The 15763-nt window shown below is 38.2% G+C and overlaps 2 protein-coding genes across 2 annotated transcripts in view; one reads left to right on the forward strand and one right to left on the reverse strand.

Moving 5' to 3' along the window:
• cdk17 (cyclin dependent kinase 17) overlaps positions 1-5380 on the reverse strand; it is a 60963-nt gene extending 55583 nt beyond the window's left edge. The window contains exon 1 of the mRNA XM_042511359.2: positions 5063-5380. The gene's annotated coding sequence lies outside the window, so the exon portion shown is untranslated. The remainder of the gene's footprint in view (positions 1-5062) is intronic.
• Positions 5381-7460: 2080 nt separating this feature from the next.
• Positions 7461-14135, forward strand: phyh (phytanoyl-CoA 2-hydroxylase). The gene is made up of 9 exons (XM_042511326.2): positions 7461-7621; positions 8652-8707; positions 9521-9631; positions 9922-10090; positions 10948-11029; positions 11193-11374; positions 11462-11611; positions 11798-11929; positions 13304-14135. The coding sequence occupies exons 1-9, from the start codon at positions 7556-7558 to the stop codon at positions 13355-13357; spliced, it is 1002 nt and encodes a 333-aa protein (XP_042367260.2). The 5' UTR covers positions 7461-7555; the 3' UTR covers positions 13358-14135.
• Positions 14136-15763: the final 1628 nt, after the last annotated feature.

The following is a 15763-nucleotide window of genomic DNA, read 5'->3' on the forward strand; positions in this document are numbered from 1 at the left end:
TGTGTGTGTGTGTGTGTATAGAGAGAAAGAGAATGAACTCACATCAGTTCACATTCCTTGCATGGCTCGCATAACTTTCTGTGTGTGTGTGTATGTGTGTGTGTTTATATGTATATGGCTACGAATGTGTGTGTAATTGTGTGTTCCTGCTGCACCCAAGCCACACTAATTGTATTCATTCTGGAGCCCTAGAATTAGTCAGACCCCGAAAAAACCCAATAATCACTACTTCACCTACATGATGCCCACCCTGTGGCAGCGCAATGGCAGGAAGACATTTCCCATGATCCCCAGGGGCTCTTAGTGTGTCCGCCTCTCCGATTTAGTTACATTCTACAGCTTTTGACATTTTCTGTACTTCCTCATGGTAACATGATAAATGATATACAGAGCACGGGTTAGTTCTCATCAGCAAAGAAGAGAAGGTGAGACTTCTACAAATACACATCAAAATACATGATCACACACACACACACACACACACACACACACACACACACACTGAAAAACATGTTTTTACACACATGTATACAGGCATTGCAGCACTGTATGTGCATTCACACATACAGTGCTGCATTTACTGAAACACATTCCAACACATATTTACTCAGACACAGACAGATCATATAAAACACACTGAAAAACTGCAAAAATACATAGAAAAGCATGCAAAGAGACGAACACAAAGAGGTTTGCACACGCATAAACACACACTCTCACACAAACACGTAAATATACCTCTCAAATCAATAAAACATTGCACACGTTGGAGTTATATAAAAGGGAGAAGGAAAGAGAGAGAGGCAGGAAGAGCGAGGTAGCAAGCTGCTGGCCTGGTTGTCAATAGCAACAGTGTTTTGGAGGCTGATCATCAGTAAGAGCAGTCAGCTCTGTTGCAAAGCATGGTGGGATAAGGCCATGCATTGCACCATAGAGATGATGACTTTTTATCAGCCAAAATACAAATAGCCTACATTGTATGACAAAGTTGAATACTTATAAATAGGTTCTGCTATAACTTGCCAACAAAATTTCAGTAATAAGGTGATCAGCACTTAAAAGTTGCTCCACTTCATCCACATTCTCACTGACACTCCAGCTTCAGACAAACCGTGACAGTATGGGACATCAGAGCATTTAAACTGACAGCAAGCTGTCTGCCTTACAGTACTGTAATGCCATCAAGCGCATTTCACAGATTTCTCTAACAAGTATGATTCCCGTTTCTGTCTCTTTAGTTTTTCACAAGTTAAAGGGGAACTCCAATCATTTAGCACTGGACTTCCATAAAGTTGGGGGACTCAAAATACAGTTTTTAAAAATAAATTGTCAACATCAAAGACGCAGAGGCTTTCTGCTTTAAATTTTTAGTCTAGTTCAGTGGTTCTCAATCAGTGGGTCGCAGGTCCATTCTGAATGGATTGCTAGTGACTTATGTCGAGTTTGTAAAAAAACACACTTTGAAGTACAGTGAATTTCTGTCACAGAGCTTTTATTCTGACGTAACATTTCCTTCAGTAGAACGACAGGAGTTTCTTTGTACAGCAACTATTTTTATTGCCCTGTTCTTGGTATTATTTGACCTGTTAACATGGTGTGCCTTTTCAGCGTTTTTGTCACTGGTCCTGCAGTAATAACATGCACTTTTTTGGTTGTAGTGCTATTTAATTACTATGTTTTAAAAGACTGCACCTTATTCTTGCAATATGTTGTATTTCATTGTGTTGTAAGACCACATGTTGTATAAATTTCGTGAAATAAACTTGAATATGTGGTAATTTCTCTAAAGTGCGGACCTTGAACTAATGACTTAGAAATCTGGACCCTGTGGTTGGACCAGTTGGGAACCACTGGTGTAGTTCAAGCCCAATGGTGAGCTGCAGTCAGAATTCTCGAGTTCCAAGTCAGAAATTTCAGCTGCAATGCCCTCTGAAGTTAGTTTCCAACTTGAAAAAAGGGAGGAACCTTACCAACCCCAAAATCCAAGATAGCTGCTCTGCGCCTCAACAGTAGTTGCAGCTGCAGTAATATTAAGGTTTACCACAAAGTAATGTATTTGTGGCAGCCTACTTGTAAATGGAGCATGATATGCCAAAATGTGTCCTTAAAAGCGCATGAAGAAATTAGCTGAATATAAGGTTCATTCCAGATTCATCAATCTTTCTAAAGAGTCATCACTTTAGCACGTGTACAGGCCCAAAACTTTCACTCTGACTTCTGTTCAAACTCTTTTGCTCCAACAGGAAGTTTCAAACCAATCACTGTCATGTCACATGGCCCTTTAATTTCTCAAACTGAAACCAATCACACATCTCAAAATTTAACTCTGCTAGGAGACAGTTCACTTCATTGTGTCTATTCTCATCCGCCAGTCCCAGGAGAAAAAACGTGAGAAAGGGTGTGTGCATGTGTATATTCACAGCACACACTCTCAGCTCTCATGTTCCTGCTATAAGAGACATAATGCAGAGACAGATCAATACGAGCATTGCTATACGGCCCGCAGACATGGGGAGGGGGCTGTCAGGGTAATTACTTTGTCCTCTGAGGGTGTATCACTCGCACAGCCAGCAGCCTACATCTGAATGTGGGTCAATACACAAACTCATACACACAAATGAGCGGCCAGTTGTTCCAGATGAAGGACGGGGGAAGTAAATCCAGGTCAAACAGGAAGTGGAAAGAGCCTAAATGCATCACGGATGCTTCACTGCAGAAATGAATGATAGGCGGTCAATATGAGCAGTTATCATCTACTTTTGATAATAACAGTGATGATATAAAGCTGGTATGATATCATGATTGACATCTGTACTAGAAACACTAACTGTAATGTCTGCATTTTACGTTTAATCTGATCAAATGAAATATGAAGCACTTTTAGAAGAGTCTCGGAGTTTAGATGTCAGATTATCAAAAACTATTCACCTTATATCACTAGTTCTTTTTCACACAGAGATAGAGCAACTACTAAATCCCATCTTTATGACCCCTTTGCAATTTTACACAGAATCAAACAACATTAGTATTATAGTGCTCCAGTGTGTAATTATAGATAGCATGCTGGCATCATGGAATCAAAAAAAGCGTGACGGCCATTGCGATTAACACAATAGCGTCGGCCTCTAGTGTGATATCTAACATATGAGTCAACACGCTTTATACAGGGTTCCTACACATTTTCACTGACAACATTTCAAAACGTTTCCATGTCTATTCAAGGACCCTACTTGCCCGGCATTTTTCAAACATACCAGATTCAAACTCTATACAAGCCTAATATCAGCTAGATGGCATACACGAAGGGAGAGATGTGAAGAAACTTATATGATGGTAAACAAAATGCTGTCCATCATCAACGGATATTAACTGCTACAAAATGTTGACAGCTTCAGAAAATAATTTTGCTGTTGTGTTACATTATGTGGAAGATTCTCAATGAGAGATTACTGTAACAATTTCACGCTACACAACAAAATTCCATTACTTTTCCAGAACTTTCAATGATTTGTACTAATTCCATGACTTTTCCAGGCCTGGAAAACGGGATTGCAAAATTCCATGACTTCTACAGATATGCGTCGGCAATGCTTTATAAACGACAGTAATTACATAACATGGCGGTACCAATCATTTATTGCCACCATTGCTGATCTCGTCCTCCTGGAGATTAAAGCGCTCCAGAATTTCATTTTTCTCCCAAATTGCGTACATTTAAGGCCACTGTTCTTCTTCCCACGGTGGGTCACACACATAACACGCCATCAAAATGTTACAACCATCCAGCCCATGGTCCCATCCTGCCGGCTGTCCTTTTTATACAGACACCATTTCAGTGCTGTTACCACCTGAAACAACTCTATCCCCCCATTCCAAGAATTTACTTTTATACAAAAAGGCAAAGTAGCATAATGGCGCAATATTTCCACATTGAACGGGCAGTGTAAAAGGGGCTGCTGTTTTATGGGTGACAAAGAATGGTTCATTTGTTTTGTGTCAGGCAAACCATACACTCCGGGTGGCTACTAAATACCATTTTGGTGTCTGGGTTTACAAGCAAAGAATCGCAAAGGCATCTCAATGGAACTGTCAATAACTTAAAAATAAAAATAATTTTCAAGTTCATTTAATTTCACAAATCGTTTCAAAGTAGGGTATACCAACAAGCTAAAGAATGCTTTCAAGTAAGCCGGAGGAAATGTCCTCAACTGGTTCTTCCATTTTTCTCCATATGAATTAAATGTGGCACAAGAAGAAATACAGATACTTCAGACAGCAGTAAAGCGAATGTGTATATAGATTTATATTATATCAGGAAAAGAATTGTCAAAAAACACTGTAAACAAATTCACATTGCTGCTTTTCAATGTGAAAGCACATGTGAGTAAGTACAGTATGGTATGGGATTCATAAATCTGTGGTGTTAGGCACACAATAATGTTTTGAAGTAATGTTTACTTTGCTAGAAAAATGCTATACCGTCATAAAGTTTGTCACATATTAAATTTACGGCAAGTTGTTAGTAGTTTTGGAGATTTGGCAATGACATTCCTGCATTACTGGTGTTAATAATACTCATAAATCAAACCAATGCAGGAATTATCCTGTTGCTCTTAATTTCAATAGGCAGAATTATGTTTTACGCAGTCCTTCAATTCATATTCTAGCAGTTTGTCTGTGATCTTTCTACACTATCCCTCTAAAGTTTACAATAGGGTTCCTGTCGCTGGTGGTAGCCTGGCTGCCAATACATAAGTAACATAAACAAACCAAAATATTTGCACCACATATACCGAAAAAAGAGATTTAAATGTTTTAAATATGCGCAAGGCGCGAACTTTACAGTCCACACTCTCAGGGGTAAAACCGAGGGTAACTGTAAAATATGATATACAGCTCCAGCCTGGCTGAACTATTCTTCAGCTGCCGTTTCCTCTGTGTTGACATTTCCACACACCACTGTTCAGCCTTCGTCCTAAGCGGCTGGACGAAATGTAACGTCGCTGAGTCCATTATCGGACAAGCTACATGATATCAACCTATGACATTTGAGCCAATTTACCTGAAAATGGTGAATACCGTCGTTTCAAGCCGACTCTCCGGAACAGCCAGGCCCGGATGCCCTCCTCCGCTTTATCCGCCCACTGAAGTAGCCTAAAACACAGCTCCGTCTGTGCTCGGTTTCGCTTCCAAACGCTCCAACAGAAAAAAAATATCCTCCTAAAAACACAGAGAGATACGAGGGGCGTGAGGACGGACAGCTTGAGACCGAACCCCCAAAATGTCGTTTGTGTGGCGGTGTGAGCAGTTTAAAGAGGCTGGAGGAGGATCTGCTGTCGACAGAGCAGACGGGAGGGGTGCGAGCGAGCTGCCATAAAGCACCGCACAGTGGTCAACAACGACACTTCCTGTACCCTTTCAAAATAAGATCATTATCAGCGACCATGTGACGCAGTCTATCAGAACTTTCAAAAGTAAAAGTACCAATGACGATTTTTTATAGTTTCTCCAGTATTGACAATGAAAGTGACATAAAAAACAATTTCAGTCTATAACAACTACATAGCCCATGCAGATAATTACATATATATATTTGATATTTTCAAATAGAAGTTGTATACCAAAACGTCATATAATAAATAAGTTTAATTGCATAGTTAATACAAATTTAGAGGAAATTAAGAAACATAACACAAACTAAAACCTTCAGGGTGTGTTATAAAGGCAGAGTTCAACTGAAATGTATAAATTATTTCATGGTTTTTGCCAATTTAAAACTGATGAGTTTGAAATGTCCAGTTGTTGTCATGTAGCTATATTCTAAAATCCGCATCTCTAGAAAAATAGAAAGGGGGTCATTTTTTGAGCGAAATAATTTAAGTAGGCCTATTTAATATTTTACTTATATAATTATCGAATTATTTACACATTTTTCATCAGCTGAGAAACTGGGATTTTTAGAAATGACTAGTATATTTAATTTTTAGTGTTTTTTTTTTTTTTTTTTTAAGTTTTGAAAAGTACCTCAGTAAATCAAACCAAAAAGAAGTGGAATGGAAAAAAAGCTGTAGAAAAAATGACGGTCGGTCGTCATATAGGGTACAGTATGATAATCAAATTAATGTCAACTTCCGCTCTAAAGGTAATGACGTGTGGTTAGCTTGACGAAGCTATGGGAAGAGGCAGGAAATGCAGATAAACGAAACAATGCTATCTTTATTTGAATAGCTTTCCTTTCCACTGTTTCGTGTAACTCATTCTCCTTTAACATTGCAACATTGTGGCTTTTCGGAGGTATAAAAATGCAACACTGCATAAATTTTCAAAACTCAGTTTTCCCCTTGCCCCTGTGAGTCTTCAATAAAATATTGAACATATAGGTGTGTAGGCTATTACATATTTGAATTAAGATAACAAAACTATAAAAAAAAAAAATCATTTATCATGTAAAATATGTAGTTACCCCTAAACATTAAAAGAAATGTCTGTCGTACTGCATCCTACAATTTGGTCCTACCAAAATATATGACCCTTAATTTATTCTTCTTTCTTTTTAGAATAATCCTCGAAATTATTATATGGTGGTTTACTTGCTGTCCATTTAAAATAGCATAGCATTAATTTTCAGGAAATTAATTTCAAGTTGAAAAGATGGGTGTGTCATCATAAAGTTGTGGATATTTAATTTCTCCTTTCCTAATTTGATTAATTTGAAATGGATGAATAATAATAATAGCCATAATCGGTGTGACAAGCAGAACCAGGAAAATAGGACATTAGACATAAATTGGACAGACAACTATAAACGTAATGATAATCAAGTTAAATCTTTGATTGTGTGGCGCCACCTTCTGGACGAAAAATGCAACGACTACAATAAATGCAATTTTTAGATTGACATTGGTTATACAGATTTAAAGTAAATGTAAATAACATTGTTAAATCTTTTAAATAAACGAAAAAGTTGTCCTGCTGTTGACCCATTTCATCTGTGGTCAATCTTTGTACTGCTCAAAGCATTGAAAAACTAAATTAAAAAAATAATAGACAGAATAACATAAATCATATTAGTCAGGGATAACCTACAAATGTTAGGGATCATGTTTGTTTGTTTTTTAAATAAGAGCAGAAGTGTCATTTCCAAAGTAATAATACCTCATTACAGTACTTAAGTATTTTTTAAAGGTATATGTACTTTACTTGAGTTTTGTATTTCTGTAAATGTTCACTTTTATTTCACAAAATTTACTAAATAAAATGTATACTCTTATTCCACTACATTTTCCCATAAACATTTTAGTCACAAACTTCATCCACCACAGGATATGAGTAGGGGAGGGACATTCAACAACTGGTCATGTTTCGTATTTTAATTACCCCCAGAACCCCAAAACCCCAAAAAAGAAAAGAAAGGCAAAATTTACCTGAAATAAGCAAAAAAAAAAAAAAAAAAAAAAAAAGTCACCTCTGCACTTCGCTCCAGTCAGACAGACCTACTTCCAACCTGCTTGTTTACCATTTACGGCGATCGCTACGGGTACAACTTGACTGGAAAATGTCTCGCGCTGCGGAGAGACTCAAACTGCTGATCAATCATCTTGATCGATCACCGGCGGTTATCGTATCCTTTGTATTTTGATCGCGGATCATCGACACTGCACAGCGCGGAGCAGGCTTACCCGTTAGCCGACAGCTGCGCAGCTAACGGCGGTCAGCAATCTTGGGACAGGCCAGTGTCCCGAGATGGACCGCAGGCCTCCAGGAATATAAGGAGGAATATTATTGTTTATTAATGTTTTATAACGTTAATATATGTACCTCTTGCACATGTAGGCTCAGTTCAGTGACACCGTTTTTTTTTTTGACTTGACGCTGCCGCCATTGTTCCTATAACGTATGTAAACGATAGCTAACTGTTACGTGAAAGCTCTGAAATAGTGTTTGTTGTACATTATGCTATTTCTCTCATATAGGCTATCACAGTGGTTGGTGTTTCTATTACCTTTTTGCTGGAGACATAAGCTGAAAATATGTGGAGGGATAGCCTTTTTTTAGGTCAGCTGAAAGTCTGTTTAATGGCTTGTTTATCATTTCATCTGTATGTTATTTTGTACTGTTGTCAGACATTTTTCACAAGTATCTAAACCAACGGGCAACTTGGTTCTACAAATTGCAAGAAACTAATAGATTTAGAAAATTATTTTTTAAGAAGATAGAGAAAAATGTATGGGGAAAAAAAAAGAAAAAAGCTAGGGGGAAAACTACTTGTATAGTTAGTAAATCTACACAGTAAACGTGCTACAGAATTATTGCAATTTTAACTACTTTTTCAATGTAATTTCCTTTTTATTTATTTATTTAAAAAAAATATTTTAATTATTATTATTATTATTTTATTATTTTTATTATTATTATTTTTCAGGTAAGTTTCTTTTGTAGTAATATCTAGCAATCACGACTTTGGATCCTTTCTTCTCTCCTTGTCCATTGCCTTTTCCCTTTTGAAATTAATCAAGCCAGTTTGCTCAGGTTTCAAAGGGTTAAAAGGCTAAATTAAACTCAATTTTTTTTTTTTTTTTTTTACTGTTAACACTGCTTTAACACAACATTGCTTTTACTGCTGTTTCGTTTCCTTGACTGATTTTCCTCAGGGATCTTCACCAACTTATGCCCAAACCTTCGCCAACAGTCCCCCATGGAGATTCAGGTAGAGACACAACCTTAGTTTTAGTTGACACTCATTCCAACAAATAACAGCTGCCCCAGGCTTAAGGTTAACCAGTTATATAATCCATGTGATTCAATCACATTTGACACAGTTTCTCCAGTTCATGTCTTTATGTTAAAAAGCAGCTTTCTGGGAAGTTAAGTAAAAAATAAAGCCAGCAACTGGAATTTACTATCTATTTTGGCTGCCCGGGTAGCCAAAGTGAGCTGGCTCAGTTCTGGCCAAAAGTCGGCATGCTGGAGTAAATAAATCAGCCACATCGAGTTACTCAGTTTAGGCTTGGGATGAGTGATGCCCCAGAAATAGGCCAAGTAAACTGGCCCAGGTCTGGCTGCAGACATTGACATCATACAGCCGTTATCAAAAATAACTTAGCCCAGCATTGGCCCAAACTCGGCATGCTGGAGAAAATCTGTCGGGCCGCATCCAGATGCCAATCTGGGCTGAGACTCAGGATTAATGATGCCTCTAGGATGGGGCCAAATAAACCAGCTCTATTCCAGCTGCTGACAGCTTTTATCAAAAAAGTCATGGCCCAGCATCGGCTCCAACACGGCATGGTAGAAAAAATATATTGTCCTGATTCTGGCTGCAAACACTGACATCGCTGAGCCGCTATCAAAAACTTGGCATGCCAGAAAAAATAAGTTTAGCCGCATCTGGTTGCCCAACTTGATTGAGACTGAGGATGAATGAAGCCCTGCCATCACTGGGCACTGTCTATCAATCAGTATACTAAACTTAACTTAATATATGTTGATGATGTTGTGTATCATAATTTCTTTTGGGAAGATACACTTGTGATACTGACTTGCTGACCCCAGATCAGCGGCTCTTCTACGAGGAAAATGGCTTCATCCTCATCAAGAATTTGGTGTCTGACGAGGACATCGACCGGTTCGGGTGAGACTCTGAGAACTGCAAAGAAAGTTTTTCTTCCAGATTATAAACATAACATCAGCACTGTTATTAATCTGAGTAACTAAGCTGTAGAACTTCCAAAATACAATAATAAAGCCATGGTTGACAACCACAAACTCACAAAACAACAAGTGTCTCTAAGAATATTATTTTGCTGTTATCTTTGTATCAAATTTACAGGTAAAATGTCAATCTACTGTGAAATAAGTAACTTTTCATAGACCTGCAGATGTACTGTGAAGTGCTGAATGTGATCTATGTGTGTTCTTCAGGAAGGCATTTGAGCGGATCTGTCGGCAGGAAGTAAAGATTCCCGGTCTGATTGTGATGAGGGACGTGGCCATTGCTAAGTCAGAGTTCGTTGCGGATCAGAAAGCAGTTTCCAAACTCCAGGATTTCCAGGAAGATCCTGAACTGTTCCGGTACTGCACCTTACCCCAGGTACAAAACAAACAAACACACACACACACACACACACACACACACACACACACACACACACACACACACACACACACACACACACACACACACACACACACACACACTACATATCACTGCAGGTCCTTATTTTTAATTTGTTGGTTTAAAACTAAAAGAAAAAATCAATACTTAAATATGTAGTGTGTCATAGCTTAAATATACCTAGTTTTATATCATTGTGAAATGGTTTGTTATTAGACTTGTAGCAACCCCTGGGAATGAGAAAAAACCCAACATGAAAGTGCCAAAAATTGCAGTTTTTTGAAAGCCACCCTCCTTTGTTGTCTCCTAGTCAAAGCTCACAGATTGGATGCAGGGACACTCAGAGCATTATGCTGAGTTAAAGCTAGATGCAGACACAGCACAAAGCTCATTGATTTTCCTTGGAAATGGCCGGCTTATGCTCTGCAGGGGTATTTTTGGCGTTTGATCTATTTTTTCTGCAAGCGAATCTGGAAGGAAAACACAATATTTTTTTTATGAACTATATAAAGGCAATACTAGATATGACAAAGATGACCTGAGTATGATAAATGATAAAATATGCATGCCATGCTTCTACGTATTTGAAATTTGCATCTGCACAAAAAACAAAAGAGGCCAAGGCACACACAAAGACACACATACACACACACCAGACATGAAGTCACTTCTGTGTCCAATGTGAACATAGTGAAAGCATCAACAGTTTTTTCACACATAAACATGAATGCCAACAGAAATAACTTCCCTTTTTTAATTTAAAATTCACCCTAAGTTTGAAGCAATTCAAATCTGAACACTACTGGACAAAAACTTGTGTTTTTCTCTGTCAGATTCTGAAGTATGTGGAGTGTTTCATTGGACCCAACATCATGGCCATGCACACAATGCTGATCAACAAACCTCCTGATGCAGGTACGAAGCGATTAAATACAATCAAGTGGTCCACGTTTGGAGAACCCCGAGAACTACTAGACCTCACTGGGAATTGCTGTAGTGAAATGTTTCTTTTTACCCTTTCAAATTTAGCCTTATCCAGATTTATCCAAATATCCAAATAATCCAACTGTCGTTTCAGGTAAGAAGACGTCTCGTCACCCAATGCATCAGGATCTGCATTACTTCCCGTTCCGCCCAGCAGACAAGATCGTCTGCTCCTGGACAGCGATGGAGAAAGTGAACCGGCAGAATGGCTGCCTGGTTGTCCTGCCGGGAACACACACCGGAACACTGCAGGAGCATGACTACCCTGAGTGGGAGGTATAAACACACACGCATGGGATTCTTCAAGAAGCACGATAACACCTGCTAGAAAGTACACATATGCACTGTCTCATGTGTTCTCAGGGTGGCGTCAACAAGATGTACCATGGAGTGCGTGGCTACGATCCGAAGCACCCCAGGGTGCACCTGGAGATGGAGAAAGGCGACACTGTTTTCTTTCATCCGCTGCTGATCCATGGCTCTGGCATGAATCAGACACAGGGCTTCCGCAAGGTGCTACCCATAATCCACCTGACATTTTCTTTAACAAACTCCATACTTCATCAACACATGGGAATTTTTATGCTCTTATTTTTTTGAGTTACAAAAAATAAGTCAAATTAAAGTGATGAAAATATGCATGCAATATATTTCAAGGCAGCAGTGTGTGAACGTGTGTGTGTGTGTGTTTGTTTCTAGGCCATCTCCTGCCACTATGCCAGCTCTGACTGTTATTACATCGACGTGAAGGGAACTACACAGGAGAACATAGAGAATGAGGTGAAGGACATCACAAGTAGAAAGTACAATATCGACGACATTTCCTTTAAGGTCAGTCATCTGCATTCATAATACATTCATCTGTTAGAATCATTCCATTATACAGCTACAGATACTATACACAGACTGTACATAAAGATGGACGATGTGTCTCGACGTACTCAAACTGTACCAAAATTAAGCAAAGCATTTTGGATACTGCCACTGCAATCTTGGACTGGTGATGTCATTTAGAGACAGAAGTATGAGGAGTAGTAATCTCCATGTTATCGAGTTCCTGCCCATACACCCATCTGATCAATCATGAGCAGCACCACTGACTACGATCACACCGACTGGCACACACAACTGTCAATCATGAAGTCGAACCATTTATTCTTGCACCAAAAAAACGAGTAAAAACAAAACTCCTCAGAAAAACAAAGCTTGAACAAACATCATTGTGGTCAGAACTACCTAAAATTACAGAAACCACCCTTGGAAAAAAACATAATTCGTGTGTTTGTTGATCTTTTAGTTTGGCCCATGTCCCATATGTTAACATGGAGGCAGGGTTTATGAACCATACTGCAGCCAGCCACCAGGGAGTGGTTGAGATGTTTTGGCTTTACCTTTGGGGAGCAGTTATGTCCTCCTTCCTCTTTAACAGTCTGTCGGCAGGTTTCCTTTACAGATTTGCGCAAAACTTAAGTGATATTTTTAAAATGTTGATACAACACAATTGCACGATGCCTGCGTTTCCCTTGAGTGATGTTCTGCGTCTTCTCCTCTCGCAATAACAATCCAAGAAGTATGTTAATGGATGTTCAAAACATCAACAGGTTTGTTTCTATTGCAGCCACCACACTAGCCGTCATTATTTCCAATCAAAGGTGACGTAGACATGTTACGCAAGCCATAACGGAAAGGCGACCCCCTAATAAGTGGGAGTGGCCATATGTGAGGTATTTCTGGGAGGTGATAGTCCACATGTTCACAGAGGAATTGTAGATTTAAAACTTTCAGATCATCTGCTCAACTTTTGAAGAGTTATGCAATGCAATAACACTTTAGCGCCTGCTGCATCATGCCCGAGGGAGCCAGAGCATAGCCATAGCATGATGTAATCTATGAAAATGTTGTTTCTATAGCTGTTTTGCGAAATAAGGCTTTTTTGGATTGCTGGAAATACCACCTTATGTAAGTGTCAAAACTTTTTGGCGATAATTGGGAGATTTTTTTGAAATTGATGCAATTGGTTTTTGAAATTGGTTTCCACTATTTTATATTTGGAATTTGCTCAGTGCATTACAGCTTGCTCAAAAGATGTCTATGTATCAGTAAAATGGCTGATTATTAAGCGTGCTAAAGGAAAAAAATCTTGATTCTCTCAGAATGTTTCTAAAGTTATGTTTTTGTCGAACTGACCCTTTATCTCTGCTACAGGACACCTGGGCTTTCCGAGGCCGCCTGGTGCAAGGAGAGAGGATCTCACTGTGAAGATGCCAAAAGTGTGCAATGAAACAGTCGCCACGTCGCTGCAGGGTGACCAACCACTGAGCTGAAATGACAACAGATTTACATATATGTTGATTAGATGAGAAGCAAAATGGTTGATTATTAATTTCATATAGTCACTAATTCCCATTAACAATGAAGGAGTGTAATTTTTTAGATGAATTATTGCCTGTTTAATTAAGGCTTCAGAGTTTGTGATCACTAACATTTGGGAAATGTAAACTAGGGCATGTTGTTCTAACGGAGAATATAAAGACAGGAAATTTAAATAGACAATGTCTACCTCATAAGTACACCGGTACATACAAGTTAAAGCATTTGACATTCAGTACACCTCTTGCTACTTCACGTCTGCACAAAATGTAGTTAAACTGCATTTAATATGAGTGTTAACAGGGTGTGAACGCATCAATAACTGTTTATTGAATTGTTTAATTTACTGAAACCTTAATATAAAGGGATGTTAATGATTTATGTCATGTTTATTAAGAAAAGTAAGTGTTGAGACTGATCGAGAGGTAGAGAGAGGTGGAGAAAGAGACAAAGTAGAGTGAAAGAAAAAAAAAGAATCAGTGTTGATTGTAGCTCTTGTGAACTAACACTACCAGAGGCCTTGATCTTATACTGCCATATAAATATATCAACATGTTTATGATCTTGTGACGGTTTGATGATGAGTGAATGGATGTTCGTTTTCTAGAATCTTGCTGTGATGGATATGTTTTAATATCAGTAATAAAAATGACTACTATATTATCGACATCTTGTTTAATTTTCTTCAAAGCTACAGACACAGAAACACACACCTGCCCCTTTGACCTGCACTGTAATTTATCAGTCATATGGCAGATGATGATGAATAAATAAATAAGTCTGCATCACAATTAAGGGCTTATAATGTAATAAAATCTTGAAATGGCGACATGACATTTATATTTTACACAATAATCTAACTCATTACAAAAGTAGTATGTAATGTATTATGCCTAATTAAGTAATCTAATCTATAGATCTATAATGCAAAATCTATTGCACATAAATATTCATTAAAGCCTGTTTTTTTCCCACTATAGATGTTTTACAATACCTAGATTCTGGATGCCAAGATGTTTTTAATATTGCCTGATGCATATGCCTTACAACAGGTAGTCCATAACCCTGAGGGGGTCCTCAGAGTGACTGCGGGGGGGCGCCATAGTACCATTTGATAATTTAAAGGTCCAGTGTGTAGGATTTTGGGAGGTAAATTGACAGAAATTGAATATTCATAACTATGTTGCTATTAATGTATGATAGCCTGAAACTAAGAATTGTTGTGTATTTATTACCTTCAACTGAGACTTTTACATCTACATACTAAGCAGGTTATCTTCCACAGAGTCCGCCATGTTTCAGTTCTGCAACCTCACCACCACATGTCACTAAGTTCTACACACTGTACCATTTGAATTACTTCTATATATTTATTTTTTAAAATTAAAGAGTGTCTGACCGTTCACATTAATATTAATCTAACATATTATGAGCAAAGATAAATTGTCCATTACATAAAACAAACAAGAAAAAAAAAGTTGATTCACAGTACACAACATAAATGATTGCAGGCTAACTGTTACCTATGTATCCATTTAGCTTAGGCTAAATCACTGTGTGGCACCTATCCATAGCAGCGAGGTGAACTAGTTAATAACACTTACATACTATTTAAACTTATTGGCCAAGTGTACGGACATTCTTGTAAGCCACAATAATTGGCTTTTTATGGTAATATTTTGAGCAAGAGACTCAGGCACAAAAATCCATGTCAGAAACCATCAGCAAAAGTGCAGAGGGTAAGGCTAATGCACCTAGCCATGCTACAACTTTTTCTGACTTAGCAGCTACAGGCAAACGCAAGTGGGAGAAGACCCGAAAAAATGCAACTTTCAAATGCATCTCAATGTATAGCTAAGGGGTCTCTGTCCTGAAAAACATTAAAGACCCCTGGTTTAAACCAACAAGAGAAAGATGCTGCATTCTGGGCAGGGTGCCCCGATTGGTTTATCATTTACGGTGTTATATGACTTAATTTTGTATTGAATATTTATTGGCTCTTCTGTCCAAATGACAAAAACAGTATGTGAAATCAGGCAGCATAGTAGTGACACTGAGACATCGGAAAATGTGAAACTTAAACTAAGTTTCTGTTTAGTAGGGCTGAGATGTTAAACTATATAACCAGAGAGAGGAACTCCAAAGCACAGGGGATTATGGTTAAGAGGATCATCACGCTTGGAAAGAACAGCACAACAAAATAAAGTCACACATTATATAAGACCGGCCTTATCGGCACTCTTGCAGTCTTATCTGTTATCTGTTTTCTTATCCGATTTGTTTTGAATCTCTTAC

This window comes from Plectropomus leopardus, chromosome 22, assembly GCF_026936395.1.
Source record: "Plectropomus leopardus strain MGB_pleo_1.0 chromosome 22, ASM2693639v1, whole genome shotgun sequence".
Lineage (NCBI taxonomy): Eukaryota > Metazoa > Chordata > Actinopteri > Perciformes > Serranidae > Plectropomus > Plectropomus leopardus.

Bases quoted from the DNA above. Each gene is read 5' to 3' on its own strand.
- phyh (XM_042511326.2), top strand. From the start codon at position 7,556: ATGTCTCGCGCTGCGGAGAGACTCAAACTGCTGATCAATCATCTTGAT. The intron at 11,030-11,192 runs GTACGAAGCGAT...CTGTCGTTTCAG, and splicing joins CAACAAACCTCCTGATGCAG to GTAAGAAGACGTCTCGTCAC. The intron at 11,375-11,461 runs GTATAAACACAC...ATGTGTTCTCAG, and splicing joins ATGACTACCCTGAGTGGGAG to GGTGGCGTCAACAAGATGTA.